General features: G+C 34.5%; 1 protein-coding gene across 1 annotated transcript in view; it reads left to right on the forward strand.

Moving 5' to 3' along the window:
* Positions 1-724: 724 nt before the first annotated feature.
* TOX (thymocyte selection associated high mobility group box) overlaps positions 725-18,426 on the forward strand; it is a 195,559-nt gene continuing 177,857 nt past the window's right edge. Inside the window, exon 1 of the mRNA XM_070942264.1 lies at positions 725-838. Coding sequence (XP_070798365.1) covers positions 725-838 — 114 coding nt within the window. The remainder of the gene's footprint in view (positions 839-18,426) is intronic.

Below are 18,426 nucleotides of genomic sequence, written 5' to 3' on the forward strand. Positions count from 1 at the left end.
GACGATGCTTGTTAGAGCGCCCCCTATCTGCGCTCGCCCCGCGCGCTCCGAGCAAGCAGCAAATGGCTCAGGATTTGCGTGCTCCCTTTGTGTGAAGCACAGTCGGAGCAAAGCAGCGGCAGCGCACGCCGAATCTCTCCTGTCTACCCTGCTCTGAGAGACGTGGATCAGCCCTTCCAGAACCGGATCTCTGCCTCGCCTCATCCCGCATCACCCGGACGGGAGCTTTAATCATCTTTCTTTACTCTTCGAGGTAGAGAGCTGTTTGCAGAAATAAAGCTGTTGCAAAGAAAGGGGAGCGGGAGAGCAGAAGAGGAGCAAGCAAGCCAGCCAGTCCAAGAGGCAGACGGAAAAGAGCGCAAAAAGCGCCGAACTCTCCCAAGGCAGGCACGGAGAGACCTCCGCCTGGGCTCTGCCAAGTGGCGTGGGAGGGGAGACCAGAACTTGAAGTTACCTGTCCTGCCATAGGAGAAAAGCAGGGGCTTAGACTGCCCCTTTCGCAGCCCTCGGCAGACGAGAACGGAGCTTTTCGGAAGAGTTTTGCTCCCCCCCCCCCTTTCTTCTGCTTGCAAAGCATAAACGGATGTGAGACAGGGAAGGTGCTTTTTTTGCTTCTTCTAAACTCAGGGCACCTCAGCCTTTGGAGGAGGGGGGCCGTTTTGCTTTTTACTCGAGTATAAGCACAAAGAGGGAAGCCGAGGAGTTTGCTTGATGTTTTAGGGCAATGGACGTAAGATTTTATTCGCCACCGCCACCAGCACCACCTCAGTCGGGCGCCGCTCCTGATATCCCCTGTCTAGGACCTTCTCCTTGCTTGGACCCCTACTACTGCAACAAGGTGATTTTGCGTTTTCTCTCTCCAACACTTCCCCGTTCCCCGTGAATCTGGGTGGTTGGGCAGATAGCTGAGGCTCGAAAGAGAGACCTCAGGCTCGGCAGGTTGCGCATTTGAGCGAAGCCCTCAGGAGAAGCGCCAACGTCGTTTGGCTGGCGCGCCTCTATTTTAAAGGGAGATGGACAAGCGAAGCGCTTCCTTTCTGGTCCGGTCTTTATATTGTGGGCGACCTATTGCTGGGGTGGGGGGGGGGGGAGGCGTGGAGGCGTGTGAGCGCGTTGCAAAAGTAATCGCCTTCTCTTCATTTCTTGCACTGTTAGCCTGAGTGCTTCTAAAATATAATCCTGAAAAAAAAAGGGGGGGGGAGTTGTCCAGATGATTGTGGGGGAAGGATTGCCAGTCTCTGAGTTCTGGCTCTTACTCGTAAGTTCCACAGTGGAAGGAAGCATCCTCAGGAGGAAATAACTCTAGGATCTCAAATTGAAAGTCTCTGCTAAGTCGTACTTCTGTCTATCGTAGAAGCTTTGCGGGGGAGGGAGGGTTAAATTCACTTCCGTCCCCCAAATAAGCAGTTCTCAGCTCTGCTTTCAGCCACTGAGGCAAGAATGACAAAGCATTTGGTTCGGGTGTCAGATCTTAGCAAAGAGTTTGGTGGAAGGGGAATTGGAGTTTCAAAAATCAGAAGAGTTGAAGCGTTTGCATTGAAGGTCCGGAGGACTTCGTTCAGAATTAAAAGGCATTCATCCTCCTTTACAAATGCAATTTGGGAACACTTAAAAAAAAACCAAACACAAAAAAGCCTTTTTCTTTCTGTTATGTGGGCTGCTGGGTAGAGTTGAACGCATTGTCAGGGCAGCAGGAAAGCAAGTCTAAAGTTCTGTCAAGGCCATGGTATCTCTATCTACTCAGAAGTAAGTCTTACTTGGCACTTAATTCCAAGTTGCTACTAATAGAACTGAATCTTAAGGGTTCCTTTGTGCAGTCCTTCTTTGCATTTAATATTTATGTCCGAAAATAAAAGCCAGAATCATATATTGCTTTCCACATAAGTTCTTCCTTTGGTTAATTTTACCTAGTTGCTCTTTTATGAATAACATGAATTTCCACCTTGTCCCTCTGATCCCCATGGGCAATGCTGGCCAGAGGAAAACATTGGTCAGCTTTCACAATCAGTACTTGAAATGCATCTCATAAAGCAAGAGAACAAGTATTGGCAATAGGATTTATTTAATCCTGGATGTCAGTTGGGCTTTGTTTAAGAGCTTGTTGTGGAAGGTTGGCGCTTCTGCAAGCATTATCAGATCTATTTGTGCCTGTACTTATATGCCTGACCAATGCTAGGTTTTCCCCTGGTTTTAATTGTTTATAAAGATATAGGTGATCCAGATTCTACAGAAAGGCAGTATTCACTGGAAAGGATGGGGGGGGGGGAGAGGAATCTACTGTTAAGTGTTGTCTCTCAGCATTGGTGCATGCACATATTTCAAGTGTTTCAGATTTTCAGATATGCTGTGCTATATATATATATATGACAAATTCTGATTTATGCTTGTTTTACAAATAGATGATGTTGCAGTTCTATCATTAAACTCTTCAGCCTTCAGGAAATCTCTAGCATGAGCTCATGGGTCAGTCATGTTATGTACTATTCATTTCCATCCCTGATGATGACAAGAGACTTATTTTATCCCTTTGATTTTCTAAAGTGAAATCTGGACAGCAGTGACACAAGAGATCATAGACAGCTTTGTGTTCAGTGATGGGAGGTAGAATGTGGTTCTTGATTAAGATCAAATAAAACTCTTCCTGTAAAAGTTTTCTCTAGGAGTGCTAACTCTGGAAAAGAAGTGATAGCAGCACTACTCTCCTCCCCCATGTGCAAGGCTGTTTGTGTGCTAAGGCTCTTTAAGTACACAGTAATGATAATTATAAAACTACTTTCACCCTGTGACTTATCACTGTTATCTTTTATGCTGAATGGTAAGCTTTCCATGCTCAGAAATAAAGAAGTATTAAGTAGAATTAATGACTTAAGAACCAAAGGGCCTGAAGAACCATTTGGCAGTGAAAACTGGACAGTTATTAAATCTGCTAGTGATTTAAAGCTTCAGAAAGAAGGTAATGACTTGAATACATATTTTGCCCATCATTCTCGGGATGGTGGTCCAGATTTAATTTAAAAGTTAAACGCTTTGGAAAATCAGGAATTAAATTGATATATGAAATCATTTTCTAATTGAGGGTTTTAAATCACTTTGGGTGGATACATTTAAAAATCCTTTGCACACTTCCTTTCATTTTCTCTTCCCTGATAAAAAATCAGCTTTTTTATATTAATTGTTAGAACTGCTCATAAAAAGGAACAAACTTTTTCTTTGACTATGCATTCTATTTAACCCAATCAAGACATACAATAGATGTCAAAAATACTACACTCCCATCCTTTTAAAATTCAGGAGTGACATGCTAGGAATGTTTCTCACAAGACAACATTCTTTAAGCAATAGATGTCTCTGTCAAGCTGCTATGCCAATGACCATTGATTATCCTAAATGAACTTAGGATAGCTTTGCTGCCTGGGCCCCTATGAGGCATGTGTTGACTGAGCATCTAATTTTCCTGCATTCTCCTAGTCTCAGTCAATCTAGCTAATTACAGTTGTAATAAAGTCTAAACTTTGTCTCTTGTTTCTCCTGGCTGCAGAAATACACATAATTTAGTCATCTTCTCTTACTGCTGCTGGACGGTTTTTTTTCATAAATGTTGCATCCCCTTCAACAGCTTTGATGAATGCAGATAAAAGGGATAAAAGGCCAACTTGTATCCCAGAATGCTAGAACATTTTTATTGCAGGGGGGGGGGGATATTTGAATCAGCAGAATTTTGACAGGCGCTTCTAAGCATCTACGTTCACTGATTATAGAAGGTAAGATAAATATTAATTTGATTTGGTTATTGGCATTAGAGGCTGCTTTTATGTTAGAATAATTCCATTTATGTTAATGGAGTTAATCTACAGTGTGGGTGAAAAATAAACACATCTAAATATGTCAGAAATATTGCCACATAATCAGCATAACTTTTATTAGTGATCTTAGCAAACATGCCCTTTGTTATAATATTTCATAGATTGTACATAATCTAAGAACTGATATTATCTAGACTTGTGTCTATCATACTGGTTGTAACGAATTAGGATTCATAACTTTTTTACATACTGCAAAATTATTATAGGGTGTTTTAATTTCCTTTTCTGTTAGCTATTTCAAAAGATTATAAAGACACTTTCTTTAAAATGATGTCTTAAACATTTTAATTGGCGATTGCTGTGTTTTCGCTTGCAGTATAGCGTGCTTTGAACATACTGTCTCAGATCATGTTTCTTTCTCCAGCTATACTCAGAGGGAGAAAAGTGAAAGAACAATGCAAACAATGTTGGTTATGGCAACTGTGTGAGGTATCCTTTATACAAATAGAGAGAACAGTGGCTGTATATAGGTCAGTCTTTGAAATAATATAGTGAAGCTCATAGGCCAGGCAGACAGATTTACACTTAAGATATTATGGTTCATCTCTGAAACTTAGAGGAGAGTTGGTAACTCTCTAACTAAGATATGTGAACAATGGCATTTTTGGAAAACATTTTGTACATGCACATTCTGAGATCACTTTTATAAACACATTTCCTAGTTTTTTGCTGTTTAGAGATGTCCTGTTTTCAGTTTAAATATATTCCCATAAAAACTATTCTTAACCTATCTAGCCACTGTTTTGATAAATTCTTGTATGGAAAGATGTTTGCTTATGATTTTTGTCAGTTGCCATTATTTTCAACATTGCTGATATATGGAGTGTTTTCTTTAATATAAGTTTGTTTTGACATGGATAATAAGAGGCATGCTGACTTATGCCAATAATGGTCTTTATTGCTTCCAGTAGATAACCTGGCAAAATTATGTATGGACTTATTTTCTGAAAACTGTTCCTTAAAAGTAAAAAAAGCTCATAGCTAATATACAGTTAACTTGTCAGTATGGGGGGGGGGAACACTGATATGTGTATGAAAGAGAAAGAACATATCCTAAACAAACAAGGAAGCAGTTAAGACAAAGTACATGTATAAACCATATTTTACAACTTTCTAATTACTGTTTGAGAACATATTTATAATAGAGCTTTATTATTCTTTTACAAGATTATTTTCTACTATCAACTAAAATGATTTTTGATAGAAAAGTATTAGTTTTCTAATGTTAACGTTGTACATGCCCAAAAACTAAATTGTAGATGTTGCTGTTTACAAGTTGTGCCAGAAATGCATTTATTTAAAGCATAATTCTCCTTGCCTGATGCTTAATTTGCTCAACTTCATTACTTTTATTGAAATCGTTAAATTATTGTATTTATCTGAGAAGATTCTAAAAATGTTTTTTTTAATTTTGAGAAATATCAGCATCTGTGTAAAAGAGGATGCATAAATTCAAATAAATATTGGATTATTTCTGTTTTTCCTGCTTAAAATGATACCTCGGAAGAGGATAATATACATTTTTTGAAACATTATTTTTGTTCATTAGAAAGTTTCTGTGTACTTCAATGTTTTTACTGCTGGGTTGATACTGAACTGTAAAAAGTGTAATATTTTAATAAACTTTTTGGAAGTTAGTAAATTTGTTACTTTTCAGTATGGCTTTCAAAATATCATTGGTTTACAGTTGCTTCAAAAGGATATAATTTATAGTATTATAAAGCTAAGTTGTCTTATTTCTTGACATAACTGTAACACAGGCATAGACTATAAAGCCTTTCATAACATTTCACTAGGTAAAATTTGTATAATTTTTATTATTATTAATATACAAATTGAATATATCATTTTATAGAGAGGCCTTATCTTTCATATGAGAGAGAAAGAAACTTAGCTAAAATAATGTGACATATACATAAACAACATTTCAAAACACTTTTCTTTGTGATCATGAATATGCTGAATCAATTGATTAATTATCATCATACAGTTAATATGAACTGATAAACATACACTCATTGGAAGTAAATCCCATTGAATTCAGTAGGACTTAAGTCAGAGTAAGTATGGTAATTATTTAGTATCAACTGATTATAATTAGTATCAATTGACTATGCTTTCCTTAATCTTGTGAAAATCCAAATATATTTGAATAATGTCTACATTTATTATTCTAAATGTGAAATTAAATGTGAATTTCCAATTTTAAGTTCATAATTATGTGCATAATTATGTTTCAACTAATTTCACATAAACACACTTCATGTTTCTGCTCAGGTTGGATAAAAATAAGGAAATTACTCATAAAATACATAATGTGAGCAATATGTTTGGATGCGGTTGAAAATGAGAATTGGCTTTAAAAAAATACACCTGGGGCATACCTATGTGAAAAACCTTGGATTTTTTCCCCAATGCCCTGAATCATTAGGTTTAAATTTGATTTAGGTTGAAGCTCTTAGAATTCAAAGCCTCCCTACTGAATCATATGGCTCACTGCACTGAGAGATAGTTAACCTCCTAAATTTTGGAAGAATTGAGGATTTTAAATGTCATTGTATCAGGATGCCAAGATGAGGAAGTCTACATTAGACATACAATATGCAGAGATTTGGAGCAGATTTTAATTAATGATAATTTCCATGGAACCTATTTTTTAAAATGGATTGATCCAAGAAGTTGTAGGGTTTTTTTCTCTATTATTGGGAAAGAAAGTATGCAATAAATGTATTTGTTAAGGTTAGGCTACATATGAATTATTATCACAAGACATTCATTCTATCTGTCAGCACATCCTCTTGTTTTGAATTAGGAAAGGTGATTTAGTAGTGTATGACTAAATCAGCATAACTTTTTGGAGTTCCTGGAATGGTGAGAAACTGCAAGTTGGCTTTGTGTTAATTTGTGCTTTGGTGGGGAAGCACTTAAACCATCTTTTGCTGTATAGATTTAGTATTTTGCCAGCTTCATAGTATTATTTTCTTATGCGAAATATTTTAATATATCTCAGATTATTTTTTGTTATCATTGTGCCACTACTACCAATTGTGTAATCTTTATCCAGTTAAAAAATAATATGGCAATTTTGGTAATATCTAATGGTTTCTGACTAAGGGTACACAGATGAAAAATGTTTTAATGAATTACTGGTTCTAAAGAGTTCTTTCAGAGGCCTATCTGATTAGGATTAGGATCTGAATATTATTCTAGTGAGAAATCAGAATTTGTGAAATTATATTCATGGCCCAACATAAGCTTATAAAAACTTAATCAGCTTAATCAGGAGTGAATCAGTTTTAACAGAAATCAGTTTTATATTTTGTCCCATCCTAACCATAACCCTCTCCTCACATTCTCAAAAGATAATGCCTCTGTATTTGCATGTTTGCCAAGGAATAATTTTTCATTGGGATCAGAAAATCAGGTTCTTAATATAAATACCAATAATACCAGTTTCTTTGTTGCCCATGATTTTAGTATGAATGAGATTTCTCTGGATGCTATTTTATGTTAATTTTTAAAATATTTGGTAAAATGTATGTTTCCGTTTTTATAGCTGCTTTGCTCCAACTTTTTTTTCTTCTGGTTTCTTTGTGTCATCAAAAGTCTTGAAAGAGTTCTGTCAGAGAAATGAATAAAATTTGTTGCCTCTTTTCCATGTTTGAGTCAAATATTGGGTCAAATAAAGAACAGTTCACTTAGTGACCGTTCAAAGTTACAATGGCATTGAAAAAAGTGACTTATGACCATTTTTCATATGACCATTCATAGGACCATTTCAGCATCTCCATGGTCACATGATCAAAATTCAAATGCTTGGCAACTGAATTGACTCATATTTATGACAGTTGCAGTGTCCTGGGATCATGTGATAATCTTTTGTAACCTTCTGACAAGCAAAGTCAATGGGAAAGTCAAATTCACTTAACAACCATGTTGCTAACTTAACAACTGCAGTGATCCATTTAACAATTGTGGCAAGAAAGGTTGTAAAATGGGGCAAAATTCAAGTGAAACAAATGTCTCACTTAACAACAGAAATGTTTGGCTCAATTGGGCTCATAATTTGAGGACTACCTGTACGTATTATATATACTGTACCTTTGAAGAATCTCACTCATCTTTAAACTACTATATTATATTTGTCTGGTTTCTTCTGATTGCTGTTAAAGTCGGAGTGTGGTGTAGCTAAAGTTCAAATCCAATTCCAGTTCACTGAATAACTTTATGCCAGTTTCAAACCAACCTATCCCACAGGAAAGTTGTAGGAAAACATGAAGAAATAGGTGTATGTGTGATGCCTTGAATTCCTGGACAAAAGCTGAGATAAATTTTACAAAAATTAAGGAACTATTAATTTTTTCTTCTGCACAGTTAAATTTCTCAGCTATAGATTTTAGAGATTAATTAATTAGGCTGATAGAGGGATTTTTCAAAGATGATATTCTGATTAAATAATACTTTTTTTGGTGCATCTTGTTTGAATTGTCTGGGTATATATTTCCTAAAATTGATTTTATTAGGGTTTTAAAATTGTTTTTCATTTAAAAATGGGAAAGAATATGTCAGAAATTGAGGTTTAGATAGTCAATATAAATTAACTTGTTTACTCTTTCTTTTCCTCTTTTGCTACTTTGTCCATAGTTCATAATATTGACTACTGCTATCATTCTAGCTTGCCTATGCTATCAGATTTTTTTTGTCTGCATATATGCCAGTGTAATAAAAAGATTAATAATATTTGTGTTCTTTGAAATACATGTAGAAAATATTGGAAAATTTATTGAGGAATGTTAGCAGTGGTGTCACCAACCTACAGATAGAAATCTCTTTATTTTCTTTTCATGCAATGTAACTGAAATGGTTGATGTTCTGAAATCATGATTGGCCATGGTAATGTAATGAATAGGAAACAAATAAGCTCAGTCAAGATAAGATGAAGATACTGCTTATATTTGATTGATATGGCCAGTAAAGTCGTATTCAATTCATTCTGGACTCCTAAAGATTAAGTTGACAATTAAGATGTGCATTTGGATCCATAATTTTCAAAAAAGACATGAGTGACCTTGGTTTAGAATAGTTTAGGATGATAAAACCAATTTTGATCTTGCCTGGATCAAAACAAATTGTTACAATCATTGGTAGCAGATATTATGGTAGCCTGTGATTTAATTTAATAATTTGTAACACATGGTTGTTTTTAAAATATTTGAAAAACGTCTGGTAATCTAAAACAGATTATCAATTTAAATGAAAATGGTCATTATTTGTCAGTATATTGTCACATGCTCCTGCTACTAAATCATTTGGGTTTCATATCAAATATTTACAGTCATTGAAAGAGTTACCTAAAGAGAATCCCTGTCCATGTTTACTTATTTGGGCTCAAGGATTATTATATAAGATCTTCTTCCAAGTGTAGTTTAGAAAATCCAAAATATAGTCATTAAGTGAGTCTCCCCAACATAGACATTATAATCCATGATGCACAATCAATCAAAATGCCCTCTTGGGCACATGTTTTAAGTATTTTATGAGCAATACTTTGAAGACTTTGTTACTCCACTGTGCTGGTTTTGTTTTATCTTCATTGTTTTTAATTTAGCTATAGGCAGAGCACTTCCATTATTGGGTGGTCTAAATGTCAATCAAATAAAATATACTGTACACATAATTACATGTTTTTTTAAGTATTTGGCACCTTGTTATTGCACTGCATAGATTGCCCTCTGCTTTTTATATTTTCAAACATTTTTCCACAGTGTGTTACCTCACTATTTATTAAGCTTACTTCAGTGCCTTCTTTAATTAATTGCTTAACAATTAATTTTTATTTTCTGACTCCCATCTTCATGTGAGCACCATAAGCCTTTTTGCAAACTTTTGACCACCACTGATTTTCAGTTTATATTTTATTATGGCCATTGGTTGCCAGTTCTCATAATTCCCAGCTAGCATGACTATGTTAGAATCTTCACTGTGATGACTTCTGTTTCCTGGACAAATTTGATCTTCCACAGACAATTTTCCACCTGTCTTTCCCTCACATTTTCAGTTGTGAACATATTTCTAAAACAAAGATCTTGGGGAAAAAGTCTATAGAAAAAGCACCTTTGGGACATCTTGGAAAAAATGACTTCTAATTCATCACTACTGTAAATTCAGAGAGAAAGTCCGGGTTTTGGACTGTTACTGCATCATAGTCCTGCAGTTGTGGAACAGCCTCTCTACAGGTAAAAATAGCCTCACCTCTGTTGAGTTTATTACAATATTAAAGTGGAACCCTTTCAGAGGAAGTTATTAAACAATGCCTCAAAAATATATTATGAATATATTATTTTCCTTGGGTTTTACTTTTGCGAATTTACTGTTTATGTTTGTATTTAGTATGATATTCTACCTTTTATAAGCAATAAAAGTTATATAATTAGGTTAGTATTAAAATTTAATCTATAAAATTAAATATTTAATTGTTACTTTATTTCTTATCTGTTAGCTCCTTAGCCTATGCAGCTTTCTGGCTCTAAGCTTCTTATTCTTTCCATTTGCTCACAATATAGCTTATTAAGCTGAACTGTTTGTTTGTTTGTTTGTTTATTACATAGATCACACAAATCCACTATGTTCAAACCAAGTTCACCAAGTTTTTTCAAGACTTGTTTTGGGACTTTGTTTACTATGTTTTGGGAACCTATCAACTCAAGGCTTACTGTTTCTTCTGGATTCTTACTTAGAGAACTTTTGGTATTTTTTTAAAGCGTTCCCTTTTGTTGGAATGGGGGCTCTAGTCCCTTTCCTCAGCAGAATAATTATCTGAATACAGAACAGAACCGATTTGGGCTTTTGGGGAGAAGCCATCTAAAGAAACACTATGTTAATGGGCCAGAACTAGCTAGGGACTTTAAAGGAAAAAAATCTATATAAGATGTTGAAAGTGTGTTTTCCAAGGGGAGAGGAAATTGCCAAGTCTTCTATTGTAAGAGTCCTTTCTTCCCAGTCATGTGACCCAGGGCGAAACAGTTTTTAAGTATTGGAAAGAATTCCAGAAGCCATGTTATGTTTCCTTTCTCTAATCTCTCTTGTCATTGAAATTTGGTTTATTTTTATTTTCACCACATTCTGTGCACAGGGATTGAAAATGGTGCCAAAAGAACTTTTCTTTAATAGCTCTGTCAATTTGATTTTTCTTATTACACTATATGAAAAAGGTAATATAATCAGTCTCCACAAAGAACTCTGACTGATGTCTGCTTCAAATGCAAATAATATTGTGTCGTCCTGTTATGCCTGCTTCTAATAATATTTATTTTATTTCTTTATTATTTTTTTAAATAAATAACTCAAGGTGGTGAACATACCTAATATCCTTCTTACTCCTATTTTTTTCTACAACAACAATCCTGTGAGGTGGGCTGACAAAAAATGACTGGCCCAAGGTTACCCAGCTGGCTTTCATAACTAACAGAGGCTCAGAATCGTCTGGTTTCTAGGCCAGCATCTTGACTGCTATACCAGACCTGCTCTCCAGGGATACCTTTGTATTTCATTGAACATCTACCATTGCACCTCTGTCTAAGTCATACATTTAGGAGTAGCAGCAAATGAAGTCAGTAAATGTCATGTGGTAACAACTGTTTTGGTGCAGATCATATCAGAGTTTTGGCATAGCAGGTGGGTTGATAAGCAAAATGCTTATCAACAGAAGCATTTATTCTATTACACATTTATTCTAATGTATATGAAAGATATATAAATAATTCTGTAATGGATATGTTCAGTGTTGCTGCAGTTTATGTTATGAGCTTTCCAATATGTATACCACATGTAGAAAAAGCGGAAGTCTTGTCATTTTTTTTTTTAAATAAAGGAAACTGGTAATAGTAAAAATGTTCATTATTTGTGTGTCGGGAAAAGCAATATTAGAGAATGGATTTCCTGTGTAAAGGAACTTAGCCACCCTAAGGATGCACAATGACTCTTTTGAGTTGCCATGTTATAATAAGGTATATAATTCCTTGAAGTACTACAGGCATTTTTCTTCTTTTACAACTGTTGAAAAAAGTCTACTTGGTGACATAAAGCATAATCCAAATATAGTAAGTCTCAATTCCATTTTTAAAGCTTGTAGGCTGTTCTGTTGTGAATTAGGGATAAACATAATATTTCTACTATTCTTAACTTGGAGATGAGATCCCAAGAAAGAACAAATATGCAATAATGTATATTCTTCCTATTTTATGGTGAGAAACAAAGAATGAGAGGACTACCTTCCTTATCAGTGATCTGGAAGGTTTTATTATGAGATCAATGAAATCACCATCTTATCTTTCTGTGCTTCAGAATGAGAAAATGGATTTGGCCCCCTTTCTTTGAATTTCAGTGAGATTGACTGGCCCAAAATCACCCAATTGTCTTTGTACCTAAGACAGGACTGGAATTCATGGTTTCCTAGTTTCTAGCCTGACACCTTAATCACTGCATCAAACTGGCTCTCTGGATATATTATATTTATATATAAAATGATAACTTTTTACCAAGTTAGCCATATAGCTAACCATTCTGAACCTGGGCTGTTTTTCTTACACAGAGATTTGCATATTATAAAACAAGCCAAATCTGGTTTGGTCCAAAAATTGTTCCCATGGTTTTATTGACTTTTTTTTTCTTTGACAAGCAGAGTGTAAATGTAGAAGATGAAATTGCACAGATCAGCCTTAAATTGGAATGCCGAAAAAGGAAAATAATTCTGAAGCAGAAAACAAGGTACATATTATGTCCAGCAAATGCAGTAATTAAAATTAGTCAGAGATACTTATAGATAGTAGAGCTTAATAACAAAGTTAATTATATATATTGTGTTAATTTCTTTCTACTGGAGCATAAAAGACTGCTCATAATGGACTCTCAATGCTGTATTCAGTTGCTAAGGATAATAGGATAATCTGTCCAAAAATTAAGCTCTTTGGAAATAAATTATGCTGTTATTTTCCAAGTTAACTTTTGAAAATTTATTGCAGCACTAATCTTTCAAGACCTACTTGTATCGTTAATGGAAATGTGTGTTAGAAACACCAGGTTCTTTGCTCATTAATGAGGACAGTTAATTATGTTAGAAATGTTTCATTTTATCTTTAGTTTTATATTCTGGAGATTAATATTCATGAAGTGGAAGTCTGAAATGTGGCATTAGATTCTAGTTGGAGCTATAGATATTCAGGCAGACTGTTTAAGTGGAACAAGAGCAAAGAGTAAACCTTTTAGAAATTTCAACCCATAACTGATTGGCCAATAATGAACTTGTTAATTTTGTTCTGGAAAAGTTTTCATTTTAAAAAATCACGTTGATAATTGGTTATAGCAAACATTATATTTCAATAACAGATAATTTGCCTACTGAAGTTTGCATAATGTGCTAATCGTCTCTAGTGGTTAATAAAAGCCTCCTATCTCACTCCCCTGATGGCTATAAAAGGCTATTAAGTTTGTGGCAGCAGTTCAGGTACAGCTGCTATGTGTTAATAATGCATAATTATCCCACTAATAAACACAGCAAAGGTCATCACCTCCAAGCTCCTAAAATACGTATTTTCTTTCCAAAATATTTATTAACACTTCAAAAGCATATTTGTTCATTTTAGTTAACTATATACGTAGCTTCTTGGGTGACATAGTTTTTAACACCCCAGTTATTCAGTAAACAACTTAATGTATGTTGTAGCTAATCCTTTATTACTACTCTGCTATTCTATTATCTGCTAAGCATTTGTGTACATTGGTCAGTCTATGGTGCAATTAAATATAGTGCTTGGTGGAAATGCTAAATTTTAAGTGGATTTGTTTAAGATAAGAGAAAATCTGTGGGATTCAGATTTGAAGACAATCTGGATTGTCTTCTATCTGGACTTAAACACATGGACATGCTTACAGTGGTTTTGACTTAGTGCATTCTGCTATGCCACTAACCTTATTGCTCATATATCCTTTTGGTGGGGATGGCTGTATTCATAAAGGCTTTATAAAATATATTTTCTCCAGACAAGGAGGATTCACATGGGATTTCCATTTTGCCTAGGAAACATGCAAATCAATAGGCAGCACTTATCTGCATTGAAATTAGGTATACTGTAATTTATGGGCACAGTGATACCCCATCCCCCAGTCCCTCTTCCATAGCCTAACGTTCTGGTTATGTCTCCTTGGAGAGAACAACTGAACAAAATCTCATTTTCATATCATGTGCTATTGTCTTGTCTTTTCTGTTATTCATTTTGATAACCTTGCATTTTCCCTATCCTGTTTTGATTTGGAAACAAATGTTCAGGGAGCTGAGAGATTCAGCAGTGTTTCTTGTCATCAAGAGAAATGAGAAAAGCCTGACTTAACTGAAGGACTTTTATTTGTGCTGTACATAGCATACAACAGTTCATTTGTCATGCTTTAAATATATAATACCAGCAATAAAATATGTGCCGGCACAGTTGTGATATATGTAGTGTCTGGCCCCATTGCCATTGTTTGTGGTCTCTACGGTTGTCATACATTGTTCCTTGCACATCATCCCCGTTCAGCAGAATTTGACACAATTTCTAGCTTTCATTGCTGCGTTTTCATTCCACAATATACATGAGTTTGACAGGGTGTGTTGAGGACAACTCTGGCAAGCAATTGATATTTTGAAGTGGCAAGCGTTTCAGCAGCTGCTTGCTTGTGAAAAAGGAATGATAAGATATAGTGTATTGTTAGTTTCAGGCAAAGCATTAAGGTTTAAGCTCTGTAAAAATATACACATTATTCGTCAGTGGGGAAGCAAGGCTTTTATGTTTTAGAGCTTAGCTCCTTGGCTGATGTGAACTAGAATGACATTGGTTTAATGGTCAGTAAATGAATAGGAGTACTTTGAATTTGGACTGCTGCCAATTTTGCACCAACAAAAGGACTGACAAAAGAGAGATTTTAAAGAAATGCAAAGCACAAGAAATGCTTTAGACAGAAGTGAAGAAAGACTAATAGGAAAATTCCAAAAGAAAAGATTCTTATTTTTAAGGCTGTCAGTAATATAAAATAACAGCAGATTAGTTAAATTGTATGTTCCGTGATTTCAACAGTTTTGGTTCTAAACTATCTCATGTAAGACTTCAAAATTTGTTTTGCAGATAGCTAATCTTTTAGAATGTATTCATGTGGAATTTACATATTACATTATCTCTCAAGGGACTGTTGACAGAACATTACAGATGACCACTGTTAAGTTATCCAAGTATCTCTCCATTCTAGTGTGCAAAATTATTGTTTAATCAGGTGTGATACTTTCAGAATACAGCATTTATTTTGAAGACAGTTTATAATGATTGTTTATAATTCAAGGTGGAGTTGATTTCCACCTGAGTCACTGACTGATATCTAAGAAGCAAATTTTCAGTATTTTTAAACATTAATTTAGCAGAACTGTGATCTGTGGCCAATTGCTTTGAGATATATATCAACAGGCGACAACTATGCAAACTTTTAATATATTAATTTCACATCAATGGGCAGAAAGGCATTTAGAAGAATACATTATTTACTCGACTGTTACAACTTGGAAGTGTAACTCTTGGATTTGGCATATGAAGTCTGATCATAGCCTTCAACTAAAATGTATTATTTAAAATAATATCATCAGGTATGTATTCATTTGAACTGATAAATTTTACCTTCATTTAGAATGTTAGAGCTAAAAGTTTTCACTATTTTAAAAACTTTTCTAGAACAAATATGAACAAAAATTTAAAAATCTTGATTTCCCCCTGAATAAAAATGCTTAATATAGTAATTAGTATTTTAAAAGTGAAAAAATAAATTATATTCAGTATATTTATATTATATTATTATAATATGTATTAAATGTAATATATACTATATTTTAAACATACAAATAAACTGTCTTGTAATATATTTATAAGCTTCACTACCAATAATATTAAAATTTTAATTTTAATCACCCCATATACTTTAAACAAAACGTTTTGCTTTGTTTTTTTACAGTGTTAACCCAATCTAGATTAAAAAAAGTCTTCCTGCTGATAACAAAACTATTACTGTTTAAACTCATTCGGCAGTTAGTTGGTACGCTTCAGTGAATGTTGTCAAAAAGACTGTTCTCTTGAGTGACGGCCTTGAAAGGATGTGAATAGAAATTTTAATTGTATATCATGTGTCCATTTCATGGGGTTAGTAAATTCACTACCTGTGTTTAATTTTGTATCTTTATGGGTCAAGCTTAAAAAGAACCAATATTTTTAATATTCTTTAACCAAAGAAAATATTTTCCTTAAAAAAGAAACTGAATTGTTTAGAATAAATTTCTCAGCTGATGTATTCATGTTAAAGCAATCTAAATACAATGAAAATAGTTTGATTATTCAAATTATTCAATAATGTCATTGTAAAATGCCTAATAGAAAATAGCAGAAGATAATTTCTTACAACATTTGATTTGAAAAATTATGACCTATATTTAGGTCTATATTTATGATTTACAAAACTGGCTTTTAAATAAAGTAAAAACTTAGTTAACATGTGGTGTAATTAAAGAAATCAATTAAGCCACTTCATTTTAAGTAATAAGAATTCCTTGTCTTAAAAGGAAGTAAAATTGCCCAAAATGCAATGCAAAAACCTTACATAAAATTGTCTGGGATTAAAATCTGCCTAATCCAGCAGGGTTTTCTTCTCTTAGACTGACTATAGATGTTGTCAGTCATATGAGTAATTCATGATAGTGAGAAAGGGTGTATGTCTATTGTTGCCTTTCTCAAACTGGAGGAATCCTTGAAATAATTTTCAGGCCCCAGGGAACCTCTGCATAAAGGTGTTAGTTGATAACTGAGTTGTGGCACTTAAAAATCCCCACTCTATTATTTGCAGTATGCAAAGGTAAAAAAGAAACACAGTTTCTGTTAAGGCAGAAACCTTAACAGTTAGAAACTAGAAGACTGTAAATTCTAGTTCTGTCTTAGGCAGCAAGCTAACTGGGAGTCCTTTGGCTAGTCACTTTCTATCAGCCCTGGGAAACACGCAAATTCAAATTACTTCTGAAAAACTTTCCTTAAAAAATGCAAGGATTTGTCCACACAGTTGTCAGGAGTCAACAATAAATCAAAAATACACATGCACTAAAAAGATAGGAAAAGTGGATTTTTGTTTCTTTATAATCAAGACTCATGAAACCCTAAAATTCCAGCCCATGTTTTTCATTTCCTATTATCAAAATAATAGGAAACATAGCTAAGAAAGGCTGCTCTACAGTTTCCCACTAAAGCTTGTACCGTCCAAAAGCAATTCTTAAGGCCATGATTTCATGTTCATTCATGCTAACCATGAAGTGAAATTCACATTAATTGGGCAGTAGGATTGAAGCATACAGAACACAAAGTTATCAGAATATTCTAAGAATAAGCCGGTATGTGTTAAATGAAAATGTAGATTCATTAAGAAAGCATGAAACATAGTCAAATAAAGAATATTTTATTGCTTTGAATGTTAAAGCAGAAAGATTATGTCTTACGTTTTGTCTACGTCATGGAGACATACATTTGGAAATCATCAATCTTATCAGAAACCTATTACAGAAGAAGTGTAGCTTGGGCTTGTTCCTTGAAGGTATTCATGTTGCTCCCACAGAACACCTGGAATCAACTGGTTGCTTATTATATAAATTATTATAAATTGTTACTCTATATCGGGCATGAAAGCTGGCTGAGTGACTTTGGGAACAGTCACACTCTCTCATCCCAACTCACCTCAAAGGGTTGTTGTGAGGAAAATAATAGGAGGTAGGAATGTTATGTATGTCTGTTGCTTTGGGACACTTGCAAAATAATAAAGGCGGGCTAAGAAAAATTAATAAGCAAGCAAATACTCCACTGCTCTGCAGTCACTGAAAATATCACTCTCCCCCCTCCCCCCCCCAGTTAGCTCTTTACTGGCAAGGAAAATGTCTGTATTTTTTTGCAATGGTATGGAGGCAGTATTTCTCTGCTAGGTCCCAGTTTATGAATTGCAGGGAGTGGGGGGCAATCAACAAACCACTTAGTCCAGTGCTATCCCAGTTTTGATCAGTTTTCTTGTCTCTATTTAAAAAAATATAAAAAAGAAAAAGCTAGTATGTTATGCATTTTCAAGTATTTAGAAAAGCATACCACAAAATTGGCATGTATAATTACAGAATCTTGCACAAGAAATGAATAAAACACCAAGATTTGGTCAGGATATTTCAGAGGGATAAAAAGGGTCAATCATTTGTATCAACATGTACTTTCTATTAGGGAGTTAACTTGGTTGGATAGCTGTCTCAGATAAATACATCCTCAGGCTAGTAACAATAGGACCAAGTGAGATTGATATTAAAAAGTGAAATTTTATTAAAATTCAGAATAGATTTGAAGACAAGACCTCCCACAATACACAACCTGAAGTTCCCTAATTTTGTCTTTTACCTTTAATTTGCTTTTACTACTTAGAGTACAAGTCTCTGTACAGCTTTCATCCTCATCCTTGTACACATATGAAAGAGGAAAGA

This window comes from Pituophis catenifer, unplaced genomic scaffold (genome assembly GCF_029215685.1).
Source record: "Pituophis catenifer annectens isolate HBS135680 unplaced genomic scaffold, rPitCat1.0.hap2 SCAF_3, whole genome shotgun sequence".
Lineage (NCBI taxonomy): Eukaryota > Metazoa > Chordata > Lepidosauria > Squamata > Colubridae > Pituophis > Pituophis catenifer.